Here is an 18,200-nt window from a genome sequence, read left to right on the forward strand (position 1 = left end):
GATTTTCACATGTATTTATTTAAGAGAAAGCCAGAAGATTATAACCAATAGCTAGAAAGAAATGATGATGCACAGGAAAAGTGTGCCCATGCTATGCCACGTAGAAAAATAAATAAAATGTCACATTTCAATAAGACTGATGGCACTATGAAAATGAAAGAGGTCAAAGCTAATAATGGAGAACATTAAATTAAGAGATTTTCTGGCATTTTCTGATCAACTGTTGCGAATCAAGGTGCATTCAAGTACATTTTTCTCTCAAAAGGTTGAGATGGCTTGTTTGGAGAGCAGGAGTGGATGCTGGAACCTTGCAGTCCCTGGGGCAGCTCCAACACTGCATCAATGGGTGGGGAGCGGTGCCTCTTAAGACCTGGCGAGAGCTGGCGGGTGTCTGGAGGCGTGTAGCTGAGGACAGGGCGCATGCGCAGAGTCAATGCACTCTTGCTGTCAAAAGTGCTTGGGAACTGGGGCGAGTTTGTGTTGGGGCGGGAGGGACGTGGGAATCGCTCTAGTGCAGAAAGCAGAGCGTGCAAGCACCGGGAAGCTTCGCTGTAGAAAGAGAAGAGCTGCTGGGAGCTTTCAGACTAAATTGTGAAATCGCGATGCGATCTTGCTACTCGGGCGGGGTAGACTGCAATCTCTACGCTCAATTTCCACTTCCAGTTAAGTTCGAATTTCGGGCTTTTTGCAAAGTTTTTATTTTAATTTACAACATGCACTGATCAGCAGGGAAGATTCGTATTTAGTGTAGTCTTTACTGGGTTTGTACCTATTGCACTGAGTTTGTACCAAGGACACTGAGTTTGTGTCTAGGGAACTGTGAGTTTGCACCTAGGGCACTGTGAGTTTGTACCTATGGCATTGTGAGTTTGTACCTAAGACACTGAGTTTGTACCTGTGGCACTGAGAGTTTGTACATAGGACAATGTGAGTTTGTGTCTATGACACTGTGAGTTTGTGTCTATGACACTGTGAGTTTGTGCCTGTGGCACTGTGAGTTTGTACCAAGGACAATGTGGTTGTGTCTATGATACTGTGAGTTTGTGTCTATGATACTGAGAGTTTATACCTGTGGCACTGTGAATTTGTACCTTGGACACTGAGTTTGTGTCTATGACACTGTGAGTTTGTGTCTATGACACTGTGAGTTTGTGTCCATGATACTGTGAGTTTGTACCTATGGCACTGGTAGTTTGTACCTAGGACACTGAGTTTGAGTCTATGACACTGTGAGTTTGTGCCTATGACACTGTGAGTTTGTGCCTATGACACTGTGAGTTTGTGCCTATGGCACTGTGAGTTTGTGCCTATGGCACTGTGAGTTTATACCTAGGACACTGTGAGTTTGTACCTATGGCACTGTGAGTTTATACCTAGGACACTGTGAGTTTGTACCTATGGCACTGTAAGTTTGTATATAGGGCACTGTGAGTTTGCCACTTTGACTTTGTGCCTATGGCACTGTGAGTTTGTATCTATGGCACTGTAACTTTGCACTGAGTTTATACCAATGGCATTGTGAGTTTCTGCCTATGGCATTGAGAGTTTGCACCTAGGGCACTGTGAGTTTGTAGCTATGGCACTATGAGTTTGCAGTTTTGGTTTATGCTTTTGGCATTATGAGTTAGTACCTATGGTGCTGTGCGTTTGTGTCTATGGCACTGAGAGTTTGTAGCTAGGGCACTGTGAGTTTGCCAGTGTGACTCTGTGCCCATGGCACTGTGAGTTTGTGCCAATGGCACTGTGAGTTTGTACCTATGGCACTGAGGGTTGTGCATATGACACTGAGTGTGCCACTGTGACTTTGTGCCAATGGCACTGTGAGTTTGTACCAATGGCACTGTGGGTTCATGCCAGTGGCACTGTGAGTTTGTAGCGGCGGCACTGTGAATTTGACAGTGTGAGTTTGTGCCTTTGGCACTGTGATTTTGTGCCTATGACACTACAAGTTTGGCAGTGTGAGTTTGTGCCTTTGGCACTATGAGTTAGTACCTATGGCACTGTGAGGTTGTGCCTGCCTTAGATATAGTTGATCACATCCTCCTTCTCCAATACTTTTCCCTTGTCCTCCAGCTGGGTGTGACTGTACTGGCCTGGTTCCATTCTTATCTAGCTAATCGTAGCCAGAAAATCACTATTAGTGGCTTCTCTTCCCATTCCCGCAGTTACCTCTGGTGTCCCTAAGGATCTATCCTTGGACCTCTTCTATTTCTCATCTACATGCTGCCTCTTGCCAACATCACCTGAAAACACAACGTCAGTTTCCATGTGTCGCTGACTACATCCAGCTTTACTGCCCCATATCTCTCCCGACCATTCACTGTCTCTAAGTTATCAGACTTCTTATCTGACATCTGGTATTGGATGAGCAGAAATTTCCTCCAATTAAATATCACAACGCTTGAAGCCACTGTCTTTGATCCTTGGTAGAAACTCTGTTCGACAGCTACCAATTCCATCCCTCTCTCTTGTTATTGCCTGAGGCTGAACCAGACAATCTTGGTGTCATATCTGACCCTAAGAAGAGCTTTTAACCTTCATATCCCCACCATCATTAAGACGACCCAATTCCACATCCATAACATTGCCTGACTCCACCCCACCGCACCTCTTCTGCTGCCAAAACCCTCATCCATGACTTGAATATTCTAACACACCCCTGACTGGTCTCCCACATTCTACCCTCCGTAAACCTGAGGTTATCCAAAACTTTGCGGCCCACGTCCTAACTTGGACTAAGTGCTGTTCAGTCATCACCCCATGTGCTCACTGACTACACTAACTCTCAGTTAAGCAACACCTTTATTTTAAAGTTCTCATTCTTGTTTTCAAATCCCTCACCCATCCCTTTGTCTGTAATCTCCTGCAGTCCTACAATCCTTCGAGCTATCTGTGTTTCTCTTATACTGACTCTTGAGCATCCCCAATTGGTTGTTGTAACTTTGGCTGCCTCGGTCCTGAAATTTCCTCCCTAATTTTCTAATCATATCTACCTTGCTTTCCTCTTTTAAGACGCTTCTTAAAACCTATCTCTTTGACTAAGATTATGGTCATTGACCCTAGTATCTCCTTCTGTGGCTCAGTGCTACAGTTTGTTTTGTAATGCTCCTGTCATTTTATTATGTTAAAGACACCATGTAATGCTGAAAAAAGACACATGTTGTCGAAGTTTTTTGTCTTCGACAGCATGTGTCTTTTTTCAGTAATATATAAGTTCTGTATTACTAAACGAATAAGGACACTATCTAAGTGCAGGCTATGGTTATAGCACTGTGAGTTTGTACCTGTAGCACTGTGAGTTTGTACCTGTGGCACTGTGAATTTGTATCTGTGGCACTGTGGGTTTATATCTGTACCATTGTGAGATTGTACCTATAACACAATGGCCTGAATTTTCAGCTTGGCGGGCGGGCGCGATTGGCGGGCCCAGGAGCAGTGGGGAAAAAGACCACTGACTGTGATTGGCCCCCAACCGTGCGCTGAAAAGCTCAGCGTGCGGGGGTGGGAGTGGGAGGAGGGCGGACAATGATGTTTCCACGGGTGCGGGCGAGCGCTGAGAGAAAGCTCCCTGATGGCAGAGAGCTGCCTCAGGGAGCTACAGACCCAAAAACCATGAAATAAAGTTTTGAAAATCAGGAAAAAAATGTCCAAACATCACAATAAGGCAGCTGAACATATAGATGATAAAAATGCAGGCCATAGATTTTTATTTTTATTTTTATTTTATTTAATAATTGAAACATCATCCTGCCCTTGGATGAGGTTTTGCAAAATGTGGGTTGCCCACCTGCCCGTATTGGCCATGCTTGGAGCGCAAAGTCGCAAGGGCAACATAAAATCAGCTTCACTTGGGTTTTTAATGGCCTTAAGTTGCCTGTTAATTGATGGCAGGCCAGCTCCGACTCCTGTGCACACCCACCCCACCAATCGGAATATCGCGCCAGCGCAGGATGATGTCAAGACACTCGCCTGATGCCTTCTTGCGTGATTTTACACCCGATCGGGTCAGGCGTGCGCCCGCCCATGGGACTTAAAATTCTGCCCTATGAGTTTGTACCTGTGGCTCTGTGAGTTTGTACCTGTGGCACTGTGAGTTTGTACCTGTGGCACTGTGAGTTTGTACCTGTGGCACTGTGAGTTTGTACCTGTAGCATTGTGAGCTTGTACCTGTAGCATTGTGAGCTTGTACCTGTAACACCATGGGCAGGATTTTACGTCCCAATCAGGAGTAAAATAGCGCACGATGATGTCAGGCGAGCAATATGAGTTTGTACCTGTAGCAATATGAGTTTGTACTTGTGGCACTGTGAGTTTGTACTTGTAGCACTGTGAGTTTGTACCTGTAGCACTGTGAGTTTGTACCTGTAGCACTGTGAGTTTGTACCTGTAGCACTGTGAGTTTGTACCTGTAGCACTGTGAGTTTGTACCTGTAGCACTGTGAGTTTGTACCTGTAGCACTGTGAGTTTGTACCTGTAGCACTGTGAGTTTGTACCTGTAGCACTGTGAGTTTGTACCTGTAGCACTGTGAGTTTGTACCTGTAGCACTGTGAGTTTGTACCTGTAGCACTGTGAGTTTGTACCTGTTGCACTGAGTTTGTACCTGTAGCACTGTGAGTTTGTACCTGTAGCACTGAGTTTGTACCTGTAGCAATGTGAGTTTGTACCTGTGACACTGAGTTTGTTACGGTGCAGAAGGAGGCCATTTGGCCTATCGTGTCTGCATCGGCTCTCTGAGCATTTTAACTTAGTGCTAATCTCCTGCCTTTTCCCCGTAACCCTGCACATTGTTTCTATTAAGATAATCATCCAATGCCCCCTTGAATGCCTCGATTGAACCTGCCTTCACCACACTTCCAGGCAGTGCATTCCAAACCCTAACCATTTGCTGTGTGAGAAAGCTTTTTCTCGCCTCGCGTTTGCTTCTTTTGCAAAGAACTTCAAAACTGTGCCCTCTGGTTCTCAATCTGTTTACAATCGGGAACAGTTTCTCCCTATCTACTCTGTCCAGGCCCCTTATTATTTTGAAACTTCTATCAAGTCTCCTCTCAGCCTCCTCCCCACCAAGGAAAACAGTCCCAACTTCTTCAATCTTCCGTCATAACTGAAGTGTCTCATCCCTGGAACCATTCTCGTAAACCTCTTCTGCACTCTCTCCAATGCATGCACATCCTTCCTTTAGTTTGGCACCCAGAACTGTACACAATACTCCAGTTGAGGTCTAACCAGTGTCTTATAAAGGTTCATCATAACCTCCCTGTCCTTGTACTCTACGCCCCTCTTAATGAAGCCTAGAATACTGCATGCTTTAGAAACAGCTCTCTACCCATCCTGCTACCTTTAATAACTTATGTGCACATACACCCAGGTCTCTCTGCTCCTGCACATCCTTTAGAATAGTATCCTTTATTTTATACTGTCTTTCCGTGCTCTTTGTACCAAAGTGTATCACCTCACACTTCTCCGCATTGAACTTCATCTGCCACCTATCTGCCCACTCCACCAACTTGTCTATGTCCTTTTGAAGTTCTACACTATCCTCCTCACAGTTTACAATTCTCCCAAGCTTTATGTTGTCTGTAAACTTTGAAATTGTCCCCTGCACACCAAGATCTAGATCATTTATATATGTCAGGAAGAGCAAGGGTTGCAATACCGACACCTGGGGAACTCCAGTACAAGCCTTCCAGCTTGAAAAATACCTATTAACCATTACTCACTATTTCCTATCCCTCAGCCAATTTTGTATCCACGTTGCTACTGCCCCTTTTATTCCATGACCTATAGCTTTCCTCGCAAGTCTGTTGTGTGGCACTGTATCGAATGCCTTTTGAAAGTCCATATACACTACATCAACGGCCTTGCCCTCATCAACCATCTCTGTTACCTCTTCAAAAAATTCCAGCAAATTAGTTAGACACGATTTTCCTTTAACAAATCCATGTTGACTCTTCCAAATCAAGCCAAATTCTTCCATGTTACTGTTAACTCTATCCCGAATAATTGTTTCTAGAAGTTTCCCCACCACTGAAGTTAAACTGACTGGTAATTGCAGGCCAGATTTTTTCAAGCTTTTTTGAACAAGGGCGTAATGTTTGCAATTCTCCAGTCCTCCGGCACCTCCCCCAAATCCAGGAAATATTGAAAGATTATTGCCAGTGCCTCCGCAATTTCCACTCTCAATTCTTTCAATATTCTTGAATGCACCTCATCCGGGCCTTATCAACTTTAAGTACCCACAGCTTATCCAATATCTCCTCCTTGTCAATTTTAAACACTTCTAGTGACTGAGTCTCCTTTTCTGTCACCATGGCCTGGGCAGCATCTACCTTATAAGTAAAGACAGATGCAAAGTATTCATTTAACACCTCAGCCATGCCTCTTGCCTCTATGTGTAAATCCCCTTTTTGGCCCCTAATTGACCCTACTCCTCCTTTTACTACCCTTTTACTACTGATGTGCTTATAGAATACTTTGGGATTTCTTTTTATGTTAACTACCAGTCTTTTTTCATAATCCGTCTTTGCTCGTATTTGCTTTTTCACATCCCTTCTGAACCTTCTGTATTCAGCTTGGTTCTCAATTGTATTTGCTACCTGACGCCTGTCATAAGCACACTTTTTCTTTTTTAACTTAATTTCTATCTCCTTTGTCACCCAGGGAGCTCTGGATTTGTTTGTCCTACCCTTCCCTTTTGAGGGAACATACCTTGACTGAGCCCAAACCATCTCCTCTTTGAGGGTAGCCCATTGTTCAGCTACTGTTTTTCCTGCCAACCTTTGATTCCAGTCTATCCGGCCCAGCTCCGTTCTTGCCCCATTGAAGTCCGCTCTGTGCCAGTTGATTATTCTTATTCTGGATTGACCAATATCCTTTTCCACCATAATCCTAAACCAATGATCACTGTCCCCTAAATGTTCCCCCACTGTCACTTGATCTATTTGGCCCACCTAGCAGTGCCTCCTTTCTTGTTGGACTGGATACATACTGCTGTAGGAAATTCTCCTGAACACCATCTAGGAACGCTTGACCCTCACTGCCCCTTACACTACACTATCCCAGTCTATATACGGGTAATTAAAGTCCCCATTATAACAACTCTACGATGTTTACACCTCTCTGTAATTTCCTTGTAGATTTGTTCCTCTATATCCTTCCCACTAGCTGGTGGTCTATACATTACACTGAGCAATGTAATTGCACCCTTCTTATTCCTTAGTTCTAGCCAAATCGATTCTGTCCTTGAATCCTCTGACACATCCTCTTTCTCCAGTATTGCAATGCTCTCCTTAACCAAAAATGCCACCCCTCCTCCTTTTTTCCCTTTCCTGAACACTTTGTAACCCGGAATATTTAGCACCCAGTTCTGCCCTTCCTTAAACCAGGTCTCTGTTATCGCCACATCATTATAATCCCACAAGGCAATCTGTGCCCATAACTCCCCAATTTTATTAACTATACTCCGTACATTCACATACATGCAGTGTAACCCTGATTTAGACTTCATTATTTGCTCCTTTGCTCCGACTCCATATACTAACTTACTATTCTCTATTTTAGTGCTATCTGCCTCTTCTAACATTCTGTGCACCCTGGTATTACTTTCTAATATTCTCTCCTGGTTCCCACACCCCTGCTGAGTTAGATTAACCCTCCCCAACAGCACTAGCAAAATGACCCGCAAGGAACTCAGTCCCAGCTCTGTTCAGATGCAACCCATCTGGCTTGTACAGGTGCCATCTCCGCCAGAGCCAGTCCCAATGTCCCAGATATCTAAATCCCTCCCTCCTGCACCATCTTTCCAGCCATGCATTCATCTGTCTTATCTTCCTATTTCTGTACTCACTTGCATATGGCACTGGGAGTAATCTGGAGATGACTACTTTAGAGGTCATGCTTGCTACTTTGCTACCTAGATCCCTAAATTCTGATTGCAGGACCACATCCCCCTTCCTGCCTGTGTCATTAGTACCAATGTGGATCACGACCTCTGGCTGTTCGCCCTCCCCCAGAAGAATGTTCTGCAGCTGTTCTGGGACATCCTTGACCCTAGCATGAGGGAGGCAACAAACCACCCTGGAGTCACATTGACGGCTGCAGAAACGCCTGTCTGCTCCCCTAATTAAATAATCCCCTATCAGCACTGCCCTTCCTCTCTTCTTCCTCCCCTCCTATACAGCTGGGCCACCCGTGGTGCCACGGGCTTGGCCCTTGCTGCACTCCTCCAAGAAGCCATCGCCTTCATTGATATCCAGAATGGAAAACCAGTTTAGTGAGCGGGACCTCTGGGGAATCCTACACTACTTGCCTGTTTCCCTTGGACTGCCTGGCAGTCACCCATTCCCTATCTGCCAGCTTGTCCCTAACTTGCGGTGTGACACCTCTCTGAACGTGCTATCCATGTAGCTCTCTGCCTCACGGATGCACATCAGTGACTCCAGCCACTACTGAAGCTCTGAAACGCAGAGCTCAAGCTTATGCAGCCGGTTACACTTCCTGCACATGGGCTAGCCTGGGTCACAGGCTTGGCTGAGCTGTCCTGCCATGCCTTAGCTTTAAACTTTTAAACCACATAAACTTTTAAATCCTACTTAATAAATCTTACCAAAAAGTACAGTTCCTACTTTATTCTAAACCTTAGAAATAGTATAAACCTTAAACACTTACCAGATACTCACCAAACAGCTAACTTGTTCTCCAACCAATCAGATTGCTTCTTTCCTGTGATGTTACAATTTGTTTTTTTTGCACTTGCCCTTTGAACTCAGCGCGGGCCAGTTTAGGGCAGCTGACAGGTCCCCTCTCCGACTGCTCTTCCCGCAGGTCCCCTCTCCGACTGCTCTTCCCGCAGGTCCCCCTCTCTGGCTGCTCTTCCCGCAGGTCCCCTCTCCGACTGCTCTTCCCGCAGGTCCGCCTCTCCGACTGCTCTTCCCGCAGGTCCGCCTCTCCGACTGCTCTTCCCGCAGGTCCCCTCTCCGACTGCTCTTCCCGCAGGTCCCCTCTCCGACTGCCCTTCCCGCAGGTCCCCCTCTCCGACTGCTCTTCCCGCATGTCCCCTCTCCGACTGCACTTCCCGCAGGTCCCCTCTCCGACTGCACTTACCGCAGGTCCCCTCTCCGACTGCCCTTCCCGCAGGTCCCCCTCTCCGACTGCTCTTCCCGCAGGTCCCCTCTCCGACTGCTCTTCCCGCAGGTCCCATCTCCGGCTGCTCTTCCCGCAGGTCCCCTCTCCGGCTGCTCTTCCCGCAGGTCCGCCTCTCCGACTGCTCTTCCCGCAGGTCCCCTCTCCGGCTGCTCTTCTTCCAGGTCCCATCTCCGACTGCTCTTCCCGCAGGTCCCCTCTCCGGCTGCTCTTCCCGCAGGTCCCCTCTCCGGCTGCTCTTCCCGCAGGTCCCATCTCCGGCTGCTCTTCCCGCAGGTCCCCCTCTCCGACTGCTCTTCCCGCAGGTCCCCTCTCCGACTGCTCTTCCCGCAGGTCCCCTCTCCGACTGCTCTTCCCGCAGGTCCCATCTCCGACTGCTCTTCCCGCAGGTCCCCTCTCCGGCTGCTCTTCCCGCAGGTCCCCTCTCCGGCTGCTCTTCCCGCAGGTCCCCTCTCCGGCTGCTCTTCCCGCAGGTCCCCTCTCCGACTGCTCTTCCCGCAGGTCCCATCTCCGGCTGCTCTTCCCGCAGGTCCGCCTCTCCGGCTGCTCTTCCCGCAGGTCCCCTCTCCGGCTGCTCTTCCCGCAGGTCCCATCTCCGGCTGCTCTTCCCGCAGGTCCCCTCTCCGACTGCTCTTCCCGCAGGTCCCATCTCCGGCTGCTCTTCCCGCAGGTCCCATCTCCGGCTGCTCTTCCCGCAGGTCCGCCTCTCCGGCTGCTCTTCCCGCAGGTCCCATCTCCGACTGCTCTTCCCGCAGGTCCCCTCTCCGACTGCTCTTCCCGCAGGTCCGCCTCTCTGACTGCTCTTCCCGCAGGTCCCCTCTCCGACTGCTCTTCCCGCAGGTCCGCCTCTCCGACTGCTCTTCCCGCAGGTCCCATCTCTGGCTGCTCTTCCCGCAGGTCCGCCTCTCCGACTGCTCTTCCCGCAGGTCCCATCTCCGGCTGCTCTTCCCGCAGGTCCGCCTCTCCGGCTGCTCTTCCCGCAGGTCCCCTCTCCGACTGCTCTTCCCGCAGGTCCCCTCTCCGACTGCTCTTCCCGCAGGTCCCCTCTCCGACTGCTCTTCCCGCAGGTCCGCCTCTCCGACTGCTCTTCCCGCAGGTCCCCTCTCCGACTGCTCTTCCCGCAGGTCCCCTCTCCGACTGCTCTTCCCGCAGGTCCCCTCGCCGACTGCTCTTCCCGCAGGTCCCCTCTCCGACTGCTCTTCCCGCAGGTCCCCTCTCCGACTGCTCTTCCCGCAGGTCCCCTCGCCGACTGCTCTTCCCGCAGGTCCCCTCTCCGACTGCTCTTCCGGCAGGTCCCTTCTCCGGCTGCTCTTCCCGCAGGTCCCCTCTCCGACTGCTCTTCCCGCAGGTCCCCTCTCCGACTGCTCTTCCCGCAGGTCCCCTCTCCGACTGCTTTTCCCGCAGGTCCCCTCTCCGGCTGCTCTTCCCGCAGGTCCCCTCTCCGGCTGCTCTTCCCGCAGGTCCCCTCGCCGACTGCTCTTCCCGCAGGTCCCCTCTCCGACTGCTCTTCCCGCAGGTCCCCTCTCCGACTGCTCTTCCCGCAGGTGAGTGATGTAGGCTGTGCTCCTGGGCTGTATTTATTCTCTTCCCGTTCCATGTATCTCCCACAGGTTCACCTCTCCGACTGCTCTTCCCAAAGGTGAGTCCAGGTGATTACCTGTAGCACTGTGAGTCTGTACCTGTAACACTGTGAGTCTGTACCTATAACACTGTGAGCTTGTACCTGTAGCAATGTGAGTTTGTAGCTATAGCACTGTGAGTTTGTAACTGTGGCACTGTGGAATTCATGCCTGTAGTAGCACTGAGTTTATGCCTGTAGCACTGAGTTTGTGCCCGTAACACTGTGAGTTTGTAATATGTGGTACTGTGCATTTGTGCCTGTAGTACTGTGAGCTTGTACCTGTAACACCATGAGTTTATACCTGTAACACAATGAGTTTGTACTTATAGGATTGAATTTGTACCTTTAGCCCATTAATCAGTTAATTAAAGTGAAATTTTCCCTACCCATCCAACCTTACGGTTGGCGGACGGGCCAATAGGCCAAGCGGCCTTTGCATTTTTTGCAAAACCTCATCCGCAGGCGGGGTGAGGTTTTGAACGATGATTTTTTTAAAAAATAAAAGATTTTAAAACTCATTTTTAACATGTCCCTGCTCATGTGACATGGTTTCCTTATTTTTGAAATCTTTATTTCTCATGTTAAAAACCTTCAGCTCCCAAAGGCAGCTCTGTGCCTTTAGGAAGCTCTCACTGAGCGCACTCGCTCCAGGACCCGCCCACCCAACGAGGTAAAAATTTTGCCCTATAAGTTTGTACCTGATGCACTCTAAGCTTATACCTTTAGCACTGTGAGTTTGTACCTGTAGCATTGTGAGCTTGTACCTGTAACACTGTGAGTTTGCATCCGTAGCACTGTTGAGTTTATACCTGTAACATTTGATTTTTTACCTGTAGAACTGTGAGTTTATACCCACAGCTCTGTGAGTTTGTGCCTGTAGCTCTGTGAGCTTGTATCTGTAACACTGTGAGTTTATATCTGTAGCGGTTTGAGTTTATATCTGTAGCACTGTGAGTTTGTACCTGTAGCATTTTGAGGTTGTACCTATTGCAGCGATTTTTTTTAAACCTGTTTCATTGTAAGTTTGTACCTGTAACACTGTGAATTTGTACCTGCAGCACTGTGAGGTTGTTCCTGTAGCTCTGTGAGCTTGTATCTGTAACACTGTCAGTTTATATCTGTAGCGGTTTGAGTTTATATCTGTAGCACTGAGTTTGTACCTGTAGCATTTTGAGGTTGTACCTATTGCAGCGATTTTTTTTTACCTGTTTCATTGTAAATTTGTACCTGTAACACTGTGAATTTGTACCTGTAGCATTTTGAGGTTGTACCTATTGCAGCGATTTTTTTTAAACCTGTTTCATTGTAAATTTGTACTTGTAACACTGTGAATTTGTACCTGCAGCACTGTGAAGTTGTACCTGCAGCACTGTGAGGTTGTACCTGTAGCACTGTGAATTTTTTTCAACCTGTTTCACTGTGAGTTTAATTCTGTAGCATTGTGAGTTTGTGGTATTGATTTAATGCAGGGAAGCAGGTGTTTTCTGGTTCCTGTATCCTGACAGATAGTTGGATCGCGAGGTATAGACCTGGTAAATAAATAACGCGCCATACGGGAGGAGGGAGGGTTGCTGAGATTATTCATTACCGAACATTCCGGGTTATGGGTTAATCACCCTGTCGAGATTTGCAAAGCAACTGGATGACTCGATGAGCGACAGGGTTTTTCTCTCTCTGGAAAGTCGGCAGTGAATTTTAGGCACTTGGGCTTCGATAATTTTGGGCATAATGATACGGCTGGTCAGAAATGCCCTTCAGAAATTGAAGCGGAGGAATAGAGAACAATCTAACTGGTCAGTTTCCAACCTTTTTAAAAATATATCCCAGTTAACCAAGAGAAGTTCTTGGTTTTATTTTAGTTACATTGACAGCTTATTAATTTACATATAAAACAAAACTTTAAAGGTAGGAAATACTCCGTTCAAGGCGACGATTTGGTTTCTCGCTTTTTAACCAAGTGCCAGTAGAGTAGGATCTTTGGTACAGTATAAGAGATGAACTTGTACCGACCTGTAACTCGACCTGTAAAACAAAGCTAACGTTTGTTTTAACTCTGACCCTAACTTTGAAGCACCCCCAAAGTTTCCCTTCACTGGCACTAAGCCTAAAACAGTTTCTCGTATCTAATGCAGAATGGGATTTTTGACTTGTAAAATTATAATCGAGGGGACCAATCCCATTTATTTATATAGTAATGCCACCCACGTTTAGAAAATCCCAGAATTTAGATAACTGGGCTTTTGCATCAATGATATAATTTAGAGTTTAACTTTTAATCTCAGATAAGGACTGAACCATCAGCGAAGTTGTTCTGTGTTATCGTTCGCTTCATTTTGTGACATTTTACTTCTGACCCTTTTTAAGGTGACGGGGGAGGGTTCGGTTGTGAAACACAATGATGGGATCAACCCTTGAGCTTCTTTCAGAATGGCCAGAGAAGATTCCGTTAAATGCCTGCGCTGCTCGCTTTATGCTTTGAATTTCCTTTTCTGGGTGAGTACAGATTCCTCTACTTCCGCCGATAGCTCACAGACAACAGCAATTCGCTCTGCAAATTGAGTCGCAAATTAATTAGATCGTTTGTGGAAAATTGAGTGAATTTTGCAAATGCCACTACTACTACAACCGCAACACCTCTCCCCCACCCCCCTCACCCCCACTATTGAACTAATCGATTTTCACTTGAATTTTGGATGTTCCTGAGGGAGAAGTTTGTTTCTGATAGTTTTAGTGACCTGCTGATAGATATCCCATCAACGCACTTAGACAGAATGATCTTGTTGTTATTGACATTATGGTTAATGTTTGTAGTTGTCCTGATACCGTTGGTCAACAATTCGGAGTAGCAATTTGTGTAATTTGGAACAAGTAAAATTTGCAATTCATAGTTAGTGTTCATATTCGAGCAGCTTTTACCAGGCTGCATCAAGAGGTCCTATTTTAATTAGACTTTAATTCATTGAGTATGAGTTGATTGATATGTTTCCAAGGGATATTGAGACAGCTCCATCAAGACAATATTTTCATACTGTGGTGTAGATTTCCAAGATTATGAATCAGAAAGTAAAGGAATTTGGGGGATTGGGTTTTACAATATATACCAGCAGTCACCTGATCTGCTTCACACTGTGCAAATGTAGCACTATGATTTATACAATTTTATCATCATCAGTATATTCCGAGAATAGATGCCTTTAAAGGGAAATTATATTACACATCACGGAGAAAGGAGCAGAAGAATATGCTGAAAGGATTAGATGAATAAAGGTGGGAAGAAGCTTTTCTGGAGCATAGACACAGACTTGGACTATTTTGTGCTGTACATTCCATGCAATTCTATATAGCTGAACAGGATTTTTTCCTTATGCCTTTTTTATATATAGAAAACCATAACATTGAATTGAGAATGTAATCATATATTTTAAATAAACATTATATAGGAAAGAAACTATTACAACCCTTCTGAAATTTAGTTTTTTCAGAGGTTAACACTTTTCTTAATACTTCATAATGTACTTTAAAATTCTGTATTATTGTTGGTATTTGATTGTACATCTATAATCTATAATGTCTCCAATCATGTTTGTAACAAAATTTAGCACAATTGTCATTAGTGTCCGATGTTTCTGATTTTGCTGACTGAGATTCTAAAGAAAACCAAATCATTATGGGTAAAGGGAAGTTGAAATAGGTTTTAATATTTCAGTATGCTCTTTTTCCCTATATATGTGAGATCAAGTCCCACTCCAGGACTTGAGCACAAAAACCAAGGCTGACACTCCAGTGCTGAGGCAGCGCTGCACTATCAGAGCTGCAGTTTTTCAGATACGACATTAATCTGAGGCCCCTCCACCTCCTTGGGTGGACGTAATAGGTCCCATGATACTATTTTGAAGAGGAGCAGGGGAGTTATCCCAGGCATCCTGGCCAATTTTTATTCCTCAAACAACATCACAAAAACAGATTATCTGATCATTATCGCATATACTGCAACAGTGACTACACATCAAAAATGCAGTTCTCCCTTTTCTTTATAACTTTGCCAACAACCAATCCTAACTGCAAAGTAATATAACACAATTTTCAGTGGCTTAATTCTTATAAGAAGATGAATTACATCTAACTCTAGGTGTTACAATGGAATACACTTTTTGAAAAAGAACCACTGAATTACAGTATGGTATCTACATTTACATATTTGTAGAACAGGGACATTTGTGGCTGAAAGCTGATAAGCATTAATAATGGGAGGCCTATTGAGCAAAAGGAAATTGCTGCACAGTTTTAAATATTTGCCTACAGAATAGTAAATAAAAGACGTGCATATTTTACAGCTGATGTCAGTCTGTGTTCTGGGTGTGTCTGCATGGATGAGAGATTACCTGAATAACGTACTTGTGTTAACAACAGAAACCAGGTATGTATAAACTAAGTACTGGATAAATTCCATAAATGCAGTTATTTATTTAGTTTGTCAAACATGAATTGTATGTACATATTTACAATGTGGTAGATGCCATCCAGAAACAATTTCTGAGAAGACCAGATTCTGCATCCTATCTGATCCTTGTCAATGATTTCCTTTCACTATGATCCAATTTTAAAATCAAAACTCACAATCTGTAATTTTATGGTCATTCGAGGAAGGTTTCTTGTCTTCATTTCGTTCAGATGCCTTTGTTAAAAGTTGACCATCAAATTAAATCCTTCCATGCAACTAAACATCTTTAAAACATCAGATTGCTTTTAGCTATTAAGCTGAATAGCAGACCACAGTTTTGAGACAACTTTCAGTGACAGTATTCATTACTTTTTGAGATGCAGTTTGAAAATATAAAATGTTCATAATTATTATTCTTGGCTTGACTCACAGCAACCAACGGTATCCCATCATAACTTGACTCTAATCTTTTTAAACTTGGTTCGAATACGGCATTACTTTGTGCTAAAAGTGAAAAAGGGTCTAAATTGTTGCAGCTTTGAGGCTTATTTTGTTTTTAACAAAAGCCTGCACAAAATAATTTTCATAAAAGTTTTGGTTTAGTTGTTCTGTGTGTTTCTGAATAGCAAATTATTTTTTAAAGTTAACATGCAAAATTTTCTGACTTGTGCCAAGAGTTCGGCATCAAATAGTCATAAATTGTTGCCAATCCCACCTAAAGTAATACTATTATGGGCAGAAAGGGCGTTAATTTAAACAGCACAAATTTCTTCTCTCAGCACCCGTCTGTAAACAGAAAGGTGTTTTGATTTGCTTCCCCCTTTATAAGTGGCCGTGTATTTCCCAACCCCTCGGTTTTGGTGTGATCCAATTTCCTATTAATAGCCCCGCAGCAAGATCAGGATGGGTTGAACTCAAAAAGGGTTAGTTTATTTGCACACACTCAAAACTAAAGAGGGTCGCAATGTTGCCTCTTTTGCATTCATACAGTAAAAGAGAGATAGAGAAAAGAAAGATTTACGATGCAGAGACCACAGAGATAATAAATATTGTTTAATGTGGGTTCGCGAGTCCAGAATCAAAGTCCATTGAGGTATTCCTTCAAGGAGGTCAGTGAACTGAAAACCGACGCTCGATAATTCAATTCCCATGGGGTGTTGGCTTCACATGATGAGATAAGCATGCAGAGGTTAATCAATCTTGTAGGTGATAGTACAGAATTTCCAGTAGAAGCAGTTTATATAGGGCCAGGTATCCAAACTGGGCCAGAGATCCTTGTCTGTGAGGCTGCTAGTCAGATGATAAAAAGGCAGACTGAGACTTTGAAGTTCAGGAAGACAACATTATTGGTCCCATAAGCCAGAGACCCATGCCACATGACTCCCACCTCTCCACACTGTCTTTGGCAAAGGACATGTATCCTTGACTGGGTTCCCGAGATTGTTAAATGTCTCAACCATTAGTAATTGAAAGGAAGGTTGCGGGGCCTTTTGTCTTTACAAATGAGGAGACTCCTGTTGGCCAGCCTGGGTTATGAAAATGTAGATGGCCTTTGTATAATTTTCTTTGAATTTGGTTTGGGCAGCCCACAGGGGGTCATTAGTGGCTCTTCAGGGATAACAATATGCGAGTTTCTCCGATACTGACAGGTAGCTTCTTTTGTTCCACTGACAGACATAGATTCAGCCATTTTAGGTCTTTGTCCAATTTGAATGTTTTTTAGAGATAGCAATGAGCATATCTCTATATATTTTATTTAAAAAATATACAGGGTGAGGTCTTAGTCCCTCACAATACTATAATATAATTTACATCTTACAGTCATTATGTCAATAAAAGCAAAACACTGCAGATGCTGGAGGTCTGAAATGAAAACAGAAAGTGCTGGAATATCTCAGCAGGTCTGGCAGCACCTGTGGAGAGAGAAATGGAGCTCCGAAGAAGAGTCATATTGGACTCGAAATGTTAATCCTGTTTCTCTCTCCACAGTTGCTGCCAGACATGCTGAGTTTTCCCATCACTTTCTGTTTTTATCCAAAATATCAAGGTGTGTTTGGAAAACCTTTAGGGAAAATTTTTGCAAATGACACTTTATAGAATTCATTGGGCAGAATTTTCGCCGAAACGGGCCCCGCCGCCATTTTAAGTGGATGGGCCAATTAAGGCCCGCCCAGCGGGCCACCCGACAGGAAGCGCTATGCACTTCCTGTGGGGGTGGGGTGGGGTGGGGGGTGGGGGGGATTCCCCAATTGTCAAAGTGCGCTCTTTCACGCATGCACGCAAAAGAGCGCACTGCTCCCTGAGGCAAAGTGCTGCCTCAGGGAGATCGCTGAAAGGCTGGCAAATATAAAAAATAGAACAATAAAAAATTCATTAACATGTCCCCCTCATGTGAAAATGTCACACAAGATGGGACATGTTAATGAAATAAACAAAAACTTTATTAAACGTTTTTAAAACCGCTATCAAACCTCATCCCACCACTGGATGAGGTTTGTAAAAAAATCACCTACCCGCCTGCCCATTGGGCCCGTGCGCCGAGCCGAAGTTTGCATGGGCCTCTCAAAATCGTTGACGATTGGCAAGTTAAGGGCCTTAACAGGGCCTTTAATTAATGGCGGGCACGCGTCCCACTGCATAGCGTGCCCGCCGACCGAAATATCGTGATGCCGCGCGCTGACGCCAGGATGCTCGCGCGACATTTTTAAGTGCTGGCATGTGGGCTCCGCCACCCGCACGCCAGCCAGAAGATTCTGCCCATCTTATAATTTATAGCACCCAGTTCGATACTTGGCCCTGTAGAAGCATATTTTTTGGCTGCTAACAAAATATCTTTGGTGATGGCTGTAGGCTATTCTCCATTGGCAGGAACAAGCATCATAGTTGAAGCAGATATGAGTTTCGGACCTGAAGAGAAGAAGAAGATTTGTTTTTCCTTCCTTTTTAAAATGCATTTTTTATCCCTCTTTAGGTCACCCTGTACCATACACCAGCCCCG

The 18,200-nt window shown here is 45.2% G+C and overlaps 1 protein-coding gene and 1 long non-coding RNA gene across 2 annotated transcripts in view; one reads left to right on the top strand and one right to left on the bottom strand.

The window, feature by feature from the left end:
- Nucleotides 1–482: 482 nt before the first annotated feature.
- tspan12 (tetraspanin 12) overlaps nucleotides 483–18,200 on the top strand; it is a 60,099-nt gene continuing 42,381 nt past the window's right edge. Inside the window, exons 1-3 of the mRNA XM_078567998.1 lie at nucleotides 483–662; nucleotides 13,126–13,254; nucleotides 15,096–15,178. Coding sequence (XP_078424124.1) covers nucleotides 13,189–13,254; nucleotides 15,096–15,178 — 149 coding nt within the window. The 5' untranslated portion in view covers nucleotides 483–662; nucleotides 13,126–13,188. The remainder of the gene's footprint in view (nucleotides 663–13,125; nucleotides 13,255–15,095; nucleotides 15,179–18,200) is intronic.
- On the bottom strand, nucleotides 12,435–13,247 carry LOC144696571 (uncharacterized). Its single transcript, XR_013580201.1, has 2 exons — nucleotides 13,116–13,247; nucleotides 12,435–12,551 (listed from the first exon to the last, which is right to left on the bottom strand). It is a non-coding gene; the product is annotated as an uncharacterized LOC144696571 (long non-coding RNA).

The sequence above is a fragment of the Cetorhinus maximus genome, chromosome 22, assembly GCF_964194155.1.
Source record: "Cetorhinus maximus chromosome 22, sCetMax3.hap1.1, whole genome shotgun sequence".
NCBI lineage: Eukaryota > Metazoa > Chordata > Chondrichthyes > Lamniformes > Cetorhinidae > Cetorhinus > Cetorhinus maximus.